Source organism: Bufo gargarizans, chromosome 6 (genome assembly GCF_014858855.1).
Source record: "Bufo gargarizans isolate SCDJY-AF-19 chromosome 6, ASM1485885v1, whole genome shotgun sequence".
NCBI classification, from domain to species: Eukaryota; Metazoa; Chordata; class Amphibia; order Anura; family Bufonidae; genus Bufo; species Bufo gargarizans.
The window spans coordinates 110,439,838-110,452,634 of record NC_058085.1 but is presented as its reverse complement, the minus strand read 5'-3'; the positions used below and the strand labels follow the sequence as shown (position 1 = coordinate 110,452,634).

General features: G+C 43.4%; 2 protein-coding genes across 2 annotated transcripts in view; both read right to left on the bottom strand.

Annotated features, from left to right (window-relative positions):
- The window catches only part of LOC122940892 (probable ATP-dependent RNA helicase DHX58), a 39,219-nt gene extending 35,255 nt beyond the window's left edge, over window positions 1–3,964 (bottom strand). The window contains exon 1 of the mRNA XM_044297784.1: window positions 3,826–3,964. The gene's annotated coding sequence lies outside the window, so the exon portion shown is untranslated. The remainder of the gene's footprint in view (window positions 1–3,825) is intronic.
- Window positions 3,965–6,435: 2,471 nt separating this feature from the next.
- The window catches only part of KAT2A (lysine acetyltransferase 2A), a 34,588-nt gene continuing 28,226 nt past the window's right edge, over window positions 6,436–12,797 (bottom strand). The window contains exon 18 of the mRNA XM_044297227.1: window positions 6,436–12,213. Coding sequence (XP_044153162.1) covers window positions 12,020–12,213 — 194 coding nt within the window. The 3' untranslated portion in view covers window positions 6,436–12,019. The remainder of the gene's footprint in view (window positions 12,214–12,797) is intronic.

The following is a 12,797-nucleotide window of genomic DNA, read 5'->3' as shown; positions in this document are numbered from 1 at the left end:
GCCGCATTTGGCCCACGGGCCGTAGGTTGGGCATCACTGTACTATACTGTATATGTGTGATGTAACTCTGTTGAGTTCTAATGTTGGCTGAAGGATCATTCAGCCAACAGTTATCTCTCCCTATCCTCCCATACATATGCATTGTTAGCTTGGCCAAGAACAGACATGGAAATGAGCAGATAGGCATCGCATTGTAACATTTCACTCTTTGTAGGAACCATCAGAGCAGGGTACAAGGATGAAGTATTCTGTCAGTGGAATATATACAGAGGGAAATCCGCTTGCTGATTTTATGTACATTAGTGCAGTATATGACATTCTCTCATTGTGCAAATCTGATTGTTAGGATGACTTCCATGTTACCAGCGTATGGGAATCCACAGTCCCACTAATGCAGATCTGCTTCATGAACAATATTATAGGTATCGTTGACTGTTAATTTGGGCATAAAATAAGACATGGATACCAGCCAGGCTCTCATAGTAGTAAGTATTCTGACTATAAAGGGAACTCTAAGGACACCATAGTGTAGTGACAATACATGCTGATCTCTGTGGTCTGTCCCTTATGGATTTGTATATTGGTTTTTAACTTACATGCACATGTTATACGCCCCAGTTCCGGCCCCCTCTCCACCGCCTACCTCATCTTCTGCTCGTGCAGCAGTGCGCCTCGGGCCCGCCTACTCCAGTCCTGACCTGACTACTCCTTCCTTGGCTCCCCCCCCAGCCAGGCCCGAGTCGCGGACCGCCCAAGCCCCGCCCACTACAGCCGCGGACCGCCCAAGCCCCGCCCACCTGGCTGCCTGGCTGTGTAAAAAAATAAAAATAAAAAATGAATGCAGTCCGGGACGGGCCCCCAGTGGCGTAGGGCCCCATAGCCACTGCTATGGTTGCTATGGCAATCCCTACGCCACTGCAGTCTACTACTCACCTCCTCATAAAAACAAATCAGGTTAGTCTGACAACTTCTGTCCTTGGTAAACCCATGCTGGTTATCACTTATAATATTATTTATAGTCACATACTCCCTTAAGAGTCCTTCAAACATTTTCCTACGACTAATTAACAGTTAAACTAACTGTTCTATAATTACCTGTGAAGGACTTTGGTCCTTTTTTGAATATGGGCACCACATTTGCCTTGCGCCAATCACTTGGCACTGTACCAGTACCTAGAGAATTTTTCAAAATTATAAACAGTAGCACAGCAATGACTGAACTGAGCTCTTTAAGCAGTCTTGGGTGTAATCCATCTGGACCCGGAGTCTTGTTCACATTTACCTTACTTAACTTCTCTTGGACCATATCTACAGTTAGCCAATTGAGTATATTACTGGATGTACTAACAGCCCCAGCGCCACAGATATCAACTCCTTTCTCTTCTTTTGTATATACAGAGCTAAAAAAAACTATTTAGTAACTCTGCATTTTCCTTACCTTCCCCACCCCTTTTACCATTATTTAGGCGACCTACCTGCTCAGACCTTGTTTATTTTTAGCATTTATATATTAAAATATTTTTGGGGGATTTGTTTTGCTCTCTTTTGCCACCTGCTGTTTGTTTTGTATTTTTGCTAATTTTATCTCCTTTTTACAGATTTTATTAAGCCCTTTGTAATCTTTAAACGCTACAGCTGACCCCTCAGATTTGTATTTTTTTTTGTCTTTTATTGCCCTTTTTACATAGCTGTAAGCCAAAGGGGGTTTAATTTTACTTGTTTATACTTGTTACCTAAAGGAATACATTTTTTAGTGCAATTACTCAATGTGGATTTAAAGCTCTCCCATTTATCCTCAGTATTATTATTATGTGACAGTAGCTGCTCCCATTCTATGCCCTGAAATGCTGCCCTCAACCCAGGGAAATTTGTATTTTTAAAATTCAGTGTCTTTGCTCTGCCTGACGTTTGCTTCTTATAGTTTAGGGGGAATATAATTATATTGTGGTCACTATTACCTAGTGTTTCTCGAAGAGTAACATTACCAACAAGCTCTGCATCATTAGAAATTACCAGATCCAACAGAGCATTGTCCCTAGTGGGAGCTTCTACAAACTGGCCCATAAAGTGGTCCTGCAGCAAGTTGAGGAATTTTCTCCCCTTTGCGGCTGAGGCAGAACCATGACCCCAGTCAATGTCTGGGAAGTTAAAATCTCCCATTATGACCACTGTACCAGCCTGTGCCGCCCCTGCCCTATTTGGTTATACAGTTGCATTTCTATCTCCTCTGTGATGTTAGGGGGTCTATAGATTACAACAAGTATTATTTTTTCAGTGTATATATCCCTTTGAACTTCCACCCATAAGGTTTCCATATCCTCACAATCCGCACCCACAATTGCCTCTTTCACACTTGTCTTCAGATCACTCCTTACATACAGGCACACGCCACTGCATTTTCTATTGACCCTATCTTTACTAAATAGTGTAAAACCCTCAATATTAACAGCGAAGTCATGCGAAGAGTCCAACCATGTCTCAGCCACACCAACTACATCTATGTGTTCTTCTAGTACCATAGCCTCCAGCTCCCCCATTTTTCTAGCTAGACTTCTGGCATTTGTGAAAATACATTTTAAATTATTATTACCTATAAAGTGAATATCTGGCATTTTTGGGTTACCTTGGTTGATGTTTGTATGCAACAGGTTCTTGTTACCAGCAGTTCTATTTTTCATTGGTGTATAGTTCTGCCAAGTCACCTTCCCCCCCAGATCCTAATTTAAAAGCTCCTCCAGCCGTCTAACCATTTTTTCCTCAGGGCAGTTGCACCCTCCCCATTAAGGTGCAGCCCATCCCTACTGTAGAGCCTGTAATCGACAGAGAAGTCGGCCCAATTCTCCATGAACCCAAACCCTTCCTTCCTGCACCAGCTTCTGAGCCACTTATCTAACTCCCTAAGCTCCCGTTGTCTCTCTGGTGATGCTCGTGGCACTAGTAGTATATCTGAAAACACTACCTTGGAGGTCCTGGACTTGAGCTTCTCTCCTAGTTCCCTAAAATCATTTTTAAGGACCCTCCATCTCCCCCTGACTCTGGCATTGGTGCCAATGTGTACCATGACCGGCGGGTCTTCTTCTGCCGCACCCAGCAATCTGTTAATCCGATCCGCAATATGCCGTACCCGAGAACATGACACTGTTCGGCATTCACGGTCTCGGCGACAGATACCCCTGTCTGTCCTCCTAATAATAGAGTCCCCTACCACCAGCATCTGTCTAACCTTTGCTGCACTCCTTTCCATCCTCCCTGCAGGGGGCATCCTCCTGGTTGCTAGGAAAAACGCCCCGCTGCAGTGTTGCTGGCCCTTGGCTTTCATCCCTAATATCAGCCAAACAGGCATATTTACTAGGGTGTTCCAGCTCAGAACTAGCCTCCATGGCACTTTTCCCTCTACCCCTTCTTCCTACATTAACCCAACTGCTGATCTGATAGTCACCAATAACTTCAGAAACAAGTGTCTATAGCAGGGGTCAGCAACCTTCGGCACTCCAGATGTGGTGAAACTACAACTCCCAGCATGCTCTATTCACTTCTATTGGAGTTTTGAAAACAGCTAAGCAAGTGTGCATGCTGGGAGTTGTCTATAGCAGGTGTTCTCCAACCTGTAACTCTCCAGGAGTTGGGACCTGTAGTTTTGGAACAGGTAGTGACTAGTGACTACTGCTGTACAGGTTCTAGATTTATACTGTCCAGCCTGGTGATATCACTGAGTCCCTACCCTCTCCCCATGTTGTATACAGCCACGGTTCACTTATCTGGCTGCTCTACAACACAGCAGGTAAACATATACAATCTATAGCTTTTGCATTGTATTTAACTCACCTTTAATTGGTCCCCGTCACAGTAAGTAGTCTCTGTGACTGTTCCAGAAGTCTTCTGATCTCCCTGCCTCTGACCCCACTTATATACCAGGAGCCTGGTTTAGTTTCCTTCTTACTAAATGAAAAGGCAAGCAGAGTGGGTCCTTAGGGACTCTGTGAGGTACGGCATCAACACGTCTATAGGATACACATTTTATGTCTGTCAATGCTATAGGACTAGAGCGCAGGAATCCACCCAGAGCACCCCTGCCTTGCTGTGTCACAGCAGAAAATCGAAACTGAAACTGACATTTTCCTACATACAGTATGTAGTTTGTGTTATTAATAATGACATAAATATAAGCGAAACCTTACGTCCAAATATACTCGACAGAATAATGCTCCAGGCTGGGGTGCAACTCTCTATAGCCAGGGCTCAATGCTGATTCATTGCATGTGATTATACAGAGCTGAGTCACTTTATTATGACCACCAGCTAATATCCAGAGTAACTTCCATGGACAGCAGTTAGATGGGCTGGGAGTGACGCAATAAGGTCCTGGTAGGTTGTCCCAGGTATCTGGAGCCATGCTTTGTTGGGGGGTGCATAGGTAAGGATCCATAGAGAAAGCACGATGATTGAGGTGGTCCAACAGATGCTCAGTTGGGATTGAGCCTGTGAAATTAGGGGGCCAGGGTAGTACTTGAAAGTCTTGGTCATGCTCTTCCAACCAATGTCAGACATTCCTAGTCATGGGACATGTCACATTGTCTTGCTGGAAGATCCCATCCACTCCAGGCAAGACAATCATCGTGTAAGGATGTATGTGATCTACAAAAGATGGATTCATACCCAAATTGGTTGAGAGCGCCTGTTACATGGATGAGTGGGCACAGACAATGCCACATAAACATTCCCCAGACCATAACATTGCCACCACTAGCGTGTGTTGTTCCAGCAATGTTTGCAGGGTGTTAGTTCTTTGATATTTCTCGCCTGACACGCCAACATCTATTTGATGAAGTAGAAGATGTAGAGAAGGCAACCCTTTGCCAAAGGAGGTCCAATTCCGATATTGCCGCAAAAATTGAAGCCTTTACTGCCGATGCAACTAAGGAGAGGTGCAGTGACCATCTGTCTGCTCTGGAGCCCCATGCACAGTAGGGTTCACTATTGTTTTAGACATGTCTGATAGCCACGTCGGGCAGCATGGTGGCTCAGTGGTTAGCACTGGTGCCTTGCAGCGCTGGGGTCCTAGCCGAATCCCACCAAGGACAACATCTGCACAGAGTTTGTATGTTCTCCCCGTGTTTGCGTGGGTTTCCCCTGGGTACTCCGGTTTCCAAAGACATACTGATAGGGAACTTAGATTGAGAGCCCCATTGTGATGTTAATGTCTGTAAAGCACTGCGGAATATAGCAAAAAAAATAAAAAATAATATAGCCCCATGGTTAATTTTGGTGGAGAGCAACCTGCTCTGCAGTTCCAAGTCGCTTATTCACAATTGTGCCATTTGTCCCCTCATGATAGACTTTCACCACAGCAGCACATGACCAGTTCACAAACTGCGCAGTTTCAGAAATACCGCCACCCATGACCCAAAAGCCAATAATCATCCCTTTTTGCAACTCCTATAATTTACCCCTCTTACCCATGACAGCAACCAGGGATGTGTGTGCAGACAGCATATCCACACCTTATATACCCACCAAGCCATATCACGACACGTGATCACGTTCATGAGCTACGTGCCGCCAACATCGAAAGTAGGAAATTGTCATAATAATGTGACTCGGTTGTGTACAACTGCATTACAGCTTTGTGTGTAATATATTCCTATAGGATGTTTTGGCAGGTAAATGGTTCAGATTTAATGGCAAGTCCATGACAGATAGTGCAGTCTGTAATAAAAATAAAAAAACATCACCGTACATTTTTTATTCATATGCATATCAATTCAATGGGACTTATCCTTCAAAGATGCTGTACATGTCTGATTGGGTAGGGGTAGGACCTCCACTTATCGAAAAGGGGGTAATCTTTGAACATTTAGGCTATGTTCAAACAGCAATATAATAATTTCAAAATATAAAAAAACTGTGGCAGATCAGTAGGTTGATCTGCCTGTCTGAGCAGTGGCTTAGGAAATGCCTCCAAAATGTGAAAAAATTAAGAAAAAACAAACACTAGCCATTTTAGCCCTTCCCTATTGACTTCAATGAGGAATGCATCTAAAATCTGCTTCAAAGAAGTAACTTCTGAAGTGGATTGGAAATCAGCAGTGGAAAAAGAAACACCACCATGTGCACATGAAGTCAATGGAAAACTGTTGCCGCTTTGATTGCGGATTATGCAGATTTTAACCATGTGAACATACCCACAGGTAGGTACTGCATGGAGAGGTTGCCGTACGTCTCTCTCCTTTGAAATCATGTACGAAAGCATCCAAGCGATTTTGCTGGGCTGTCCACCTCTGGCCATACAGAACCTCGAGGACCATGCTCCTCTAATATGTAGGAAGGACCCCCACACATCACACTTCTATAGCATGTCCTGTGAATATACCTTGCATGTTAAGTAGGAAACGAGTAAAACATGTACCACAAAAAGGAAGACATGTACCATATTAGTACCATTTTTCTGTAACAGGTGTTACAGCAATCTTTATTGAAGAGTATGGACAGCATGACATTCCTACGTACTCATAGTATGTGACCAAGGATACATTTCCACAAGGACACTGATGCCAAAGGGTGCAAGGCAAAATACTGAACAGGCAACCAATGCACGGATGTCCCCTGGTATATGGTGTGTAAGGGGTGCAGTGCCACATACATACAAAAGTGCAAATAGCAGAGGTGACAAAAACACTCCGAGCAGTCATCACAATTGATAAAAGTAATAATTAATATTCATGGAACAATTTCATAGATTCCTATGAGGACGGGTTCACACAATGCATTAGATGCGCTTTTCTTACAGCAGGAAGGCATCCCAGAGAGAAGAGAACTGTAATGCTTTACAAATTAAATGTATTAATCCCCTTCTCTGGGATCTGGTCCCACGTTTCCTTAGCAAAATGGAAGCGAAACCATCCACGGTAGACCAACATACTGTGTATCCTATCCCCTTGTCCATCATGAATGGTTGTTCAAGCTACAACGTTTGCCCACATTTAATAATGTTATTGCACAACGACCAGGTGGTAAAATGTGGTGCATCTAGTTTTAGATAAATCCACCGCACCTTGCTCACCAAGGGGACAGGTCTAGCAAGACAAGGGCACCGCGGAAAAGTCAGCAAACCAACAGGTGGTATAAAGGTGGATCAAAGTGTCTAGGCATACTCCCCATTAGTCATCCAGCAGGAGCCGTTGTGATAAATTTGGCGCATTTTTCGAACTGCTTGTGTAAATTTATGCTGCCTACAGGATTAGTAAATCTGTCCTATTGACTTGTGGGATCGCATCATTCAAATACATTTTTTATTCCTCATAGTAATACATTCCACCATGTGCCTCTGATGGGATGAATTAAGAGTGCAGCTAAGACTGGACCTCACATGTGACTCCAGTGCGGTTTGTCTTTTTACACATGCTCCAGTAACTAAGACATATGTTTTAAAATCCATATAAATTAAAAAAAGTTAACTAAACACACAAAGTGAGACCAATTAAAAATCTCAGTAGTTGCCAGACTTTTGCCCTATATTTTATCCAGTCTCTGAAAGGTTAATTCAGCTGCTTTTAGTTTCTCTCAAGCAGCTTATTGAATGGGAAACAAAGTAGCGAGCTAGTTGTTCACCTTCACTGGTTACATAGCCATCTTGTTATCTACTCTTTCCCTATATACGGTACTTAGGTCATGATGCGGGCTGTCTGTGTTTAAAATACACAAACAGGTTTACTGCCTTCACGTTTACAGGGAGGCAGTAAAGGTGTTTGTGTATTTTAAATACAGTAGTTAGGTACAGACCGCCCTAAGTATATAGGGAAAGAGTAGGAAACAAGATAGTTATGTAACCAGTGAAGGTGAAAACAGCAGATGAATTAACCTTTCAGAGACTGGATAAAATACAGGCCAAAAGTCTGCCAACTACTGAGATTTTTTAATTAGTCTCACGTTGTATGTCGAGTTATAGTTTTAAAAGCAATTTAAAATAAAAGTTATGTCTTAGTTACTGGAGCACATGTAAATAGACATTCTATAGTGATAAAGACTAGGTGCACATAAATTAACAATGTTATTAACGTCATACACAGTGCTGATTGGTCCTCTATTTTGTAAATTATAACATTTTCCAGTATGGTTGGCTGACCATATTGGCTACACGTTTAGGCTTGGCACATTTGGGAGGTACCATAAGTAATTCTATTGTTAACAATCCTCAGGATATTTCATTAATATCAGATTGGCAGGGGACCAACACCCGGCGCCCCGCCGATCAGCTGTTTAACCCTCTTAAGGACCCAGGACGTAGCTGTACGTCATGGGTCCGATCCCTAAACATGGCGCCCGCCTTTGCCATTTTAAATAGCAGAGACTCACGGCACATGTATGCGATCAGCCATAAGGCTGATTGCATGCATCTTACCTTTCAGATGCTGCACGCTTCCGGTCCAGGAACAGCGTTCCCCGGCTGAGATCGGGCGACCTGTTACCTCAATCTAATTGACCGAAGCCCCAAGCCGGCTTCAGAGTCAATTAGATGTATATATCAATACAGGCCACTAGGTGGCAGCCTTGTATTGATATAGTGCAATTGAAGTCTTCAATGATGGCTATTTAGCCATCACTGAATACTATGGGCAATCAAATGCCTCTTTGAACAGCTGCTCAGCGGGGGTACTGGGAGTCAGATCCCCGCCGATCTAATACCGGATAACCGCTTTACGCCCAATTCAAGCAAGTTCTACTAGTGGGTACAAAACACTCATTAAACAGCCTCAAGAGCCAAAGTGGAGCAGGAGGTGAAAAGAGAGCACTGGCTTTGTAAAGTCACATGGTACATTACCCTTGCAGCCAGTTATCAGTACTTCTTAGCAGCCTTTGCTGGCACTTTAACTACAGAGCATCACAAAGATGGCTACACATTAAAGGGGCATATCTTCAGCATAGCCCATCAATATCAGATCGCCAGGAGTCCAAAGCTCAGCATCCCCCCCCCAATGATCAGCTGGGACAAAGCTGCAAGTCCTCAGTGTAGGGAAAAATGTAAACTGCGAAGAGGGCTCTGCGCTCGCTCCAGTACTGCAGCGTGCAAATAGCTGATCAGTAGGGATGTGGAGCATTGGGCCAAGGGCCATTAATATTGTAACCCCTTTAATAGGTTTGTCAAAGAGACAAGTTGTTTTTAGATTGAGAGCTCCATTGGGGACAGTGTGATGATAATGTCTGTAAAGCAGAATAGGTCACCGCCATATGAGTGAGTAATACATTTAAAAAGAAAGGGCAACAAGCAGAGATTTTTATTTCACCGAGCCCTCATGCACACGACCATCTCTGTATTTCGGACCAGAAAACACAAGATACCTTCCATGTGCATGACATATATTTCTCACTCCCATCAATAGAAAGGGCTATACGGCCCTGCTGTATATTTTGTAGAATGGTCACATGGATCCACAAAAATAAAATACATGATTCATTAATTTCAATCTGCAATAAACACAAATAGCACACAGATGGGAAAAAAAAACTGTCGTGTGCATGGGGCCTTAGGCAGGAATCACACGTAGTTTTTGGTGCAGTTTTTATTTATTTTTTGAAGTCAGAGAAATGGGAAATATATAGGAAAGCCTTTTACTGCGCTTTCCTGCTGGAGTCACTTCTGGCTTTGCAGTCTTTCTGAAGCTTTTGGGCTCATTCATTACCTGTAGTGTGTCTGTTGTGGTTTCCATAAAAGGCGTTCTCCTCCTCCCCAGTCATTTGTACTTTCCTGATTTATTTAAAAAATAGGCAAGACTGCATATAAAACAGCCCATGTCACCTATACATATGGAAGAAGCTGAAATTGTACATGTATATTTCACTAGTTCTGACCTGTAATACTGTAAGGTGTAATACAATATAATGCATGAAAAGTAGAGCAGTGACAACCCACAACCCTGGCTCGCTGCTTTATGGATCATACACCACCAGGAATAGTGTAATCTTCATACGCTACTGTCAATAGTCCCTCACTGTCCTGAAAATGTGCGGACGCTCAATAACATGACACAGCGTATTAAATTCTACATATGGTGACACCTTCTACTGGTTCTTCTGTCGCTTACATCCTAAAGACCTATACTTAAAATAGGTCACCCATATCAGACTTGTTGGAGTCTGACACCCTTCTCTCAAGGGTCCATGTTGCTTGGATAAGTGCTGTAGGCACTTTACAGTATGTGCGGCGCTGTCCTTGGTATACTGTAGTGTCTGTGCCTGGTATTGCAGCATAATTCCATTCACCTGAATGAGACTGAGCTGCAGAAAGGCCTTGTCACCGATGAACGTGACATCGCAGGCCTAGCAAGAGGCCGCAGCTCAGACAACTCCACAACTGTGCAGGATACAGCAATGCAGAAATAATATATAAAATACACTTACATACTTCCAGTGTAGGTAGGTCTACATAGTTTTGCTGGAATGTAAAATTTAAGTTACTCCCTCAGGGGTTGTGCACCAATTTCCAGACCGGTCACACTGGTGGGACCAGTGTTAGTGATCATACTTGTCTGATCCATTGCACTGGATCCCTCCATGTAAACTTTCTGTTTGATGTCACTGCAGCCAATCACTGGCTGCTGCTCCCCTTACGTCATGTCCAATGGCCACATGACACAAGGGGATCACCAATGCAGCGGTCTCAAACCGGAAGTTTACATGGAATGACCCAAGACAAACAGCGGAGGCCAGGGATCAGGCAAGTATGATCATCAACGTGGGTCTCACCAGTCAGAGATCTGGAAATTAGTGCATAACCTCTTTAAAGTGGTTTTCCCATAAACATTTATCACCAGTCCAAAGGATAGGTGATAAATGTATGACTGCTGGGTCCCCTATCCATCACAATACTGGTCTGGGGTCCCCTGTCTCAGTGGAGTGGTAATGCGTATGTGTGACCAGCAATCCATACACCGTCTATAGAAATGATAGATACCCGAACATTGTACTTGGCTAGCTCCATCAATGACATACATAGTTAATGGAGCAGTGGTCACGGCTACCCACTACCACTCCATTCACACATGAGACTCCAGGACACCTTGTGATTGTGGGAGATCCAGGGGTCAGACCTCCAGGAATCATAGAATTCAGGAGCACTAGCCATCAATCCACTCAATCAACTGTGCCAGCCGCAATTAAAGGGTTATTCCTATCATGGATATTGAGGGCATATGGCTAGGCTTTTCCCCCAATGTCTGAAAGGTGCAGGTCCCAGAGGACCCAGAGCCTGCAAAGTGCCAAAGGGAATACCCCTTTAGGTTGTCCCACAACTTTACAGAAAAATGTAATCCCATAAGAGCTACATGGGTGCACTGTTACCATTAAGAGAGTTGTTTGGCTTTGATTCACAAACCAGTCCACTGTAAAGCCGCCCCTGCTGTGGAAGCCACAATGAACCTCTAATGCCCCAATTCAATTCATTTCAACACAGCACTGTTATTTTTAACCAGAGGAGACATTTCTGGTTTGCCAGTAAGACCTAATACTCCAACCAGATCTGACCGAGCACCTTCAGGTACTTCTCATGGCAGGCGACTCCTAGCATATTGTAAACTGCACAGATAAGTTCTAGGTCATCACAATGTAACATCCACAATGCAGCAAATTAATAAAAAGAAAAATAAGGTATTTTATGTGGATTACCTAATAAGTTATTCTTTCTGATTTTATCAAGGAGCTTGTGGAATGAATGGACGCTCCATTAGTCCTGTAAACAGTTGCAGTTTTGCGGCAAAAAAATAAAGTGACGCAGCCCCCAAAAGTCCAGAGAGCTTCAGAAATAAGGCTCCGACACCTCAGCCTCAGGGGGTAGGACTGCCACACACTTAGGCGTCAGTGTCATTCCCCTGTTTGGTGAAGGAGCTCTCACCGTTGGTAGACTCACATAATCAGAGACAGTTTTGCGTATTTCATAAGGCAAATTTTGCCACTGAAGTTGACAGCAAGTCAAAGATCATGAAGTTGGAATGGAATAGTTGATGTAGGGCCGGAATTATCAGGACAACTATTTATCTATCAGGCCTCCTTCCTTCAGCTTGAAGTAGAAGAACTTCTCCAGCGTGTTGGCACACTTGCAGTAATCGCTGTCTGGGGGGTTGTACTCTCGGCAATTGGTGATTATTCTCTGCAGGTCAGCAATAAAGATCTTCTTGGTCACATAGTATCTGTTCTTCAGCCTTTCTGTCATTGTCTTCAGGTCTACAGTGAGGTTTCAAATACAGGTATGAGGTTTGTCCGCTTACTCACAGAGCACACATAACCTATAACTCATGCCATAAACAGCCTGGTAAAGATAACGAGGCTCCATCTGAGAACTTAACGAAAGGGGGGAAGCTGAGGAAGGTTTCTGCTCCTCACTCAGAGGCAAAGGGGGTCATTTATTAAAAACAACAGCATTTGTATGCCGGACGTAATATCCCCCTTGCGCACATCTCTTAAATTAAGCGCATCCTCCATCAGGCCTGGGGCCTAGGCTGAAATAGAAGGCAGTTCAAATGACCTATTTGATTCATGTTAAAAAAAATTTTTTTACTTCCATGGGAGAGTTTTCTAGGCATGCTCTGGGAGTAGATAAGCTGCGATATCACTTATTGTGACTGGTGGGTCCTGTCTTATCGATACAGAGGTCTTACTAGTCATTGTAATACTGCCTATGGTGAGGATAATAGCTACTGATCCAGGCCTAGTGGCCAGTGAGAAAACTGCAGGATTATATACATTTTTAATATAAATTAAATGGAAAAAAAAAAAAACTAAAAAATGTTTAACATAAAAGCATTATT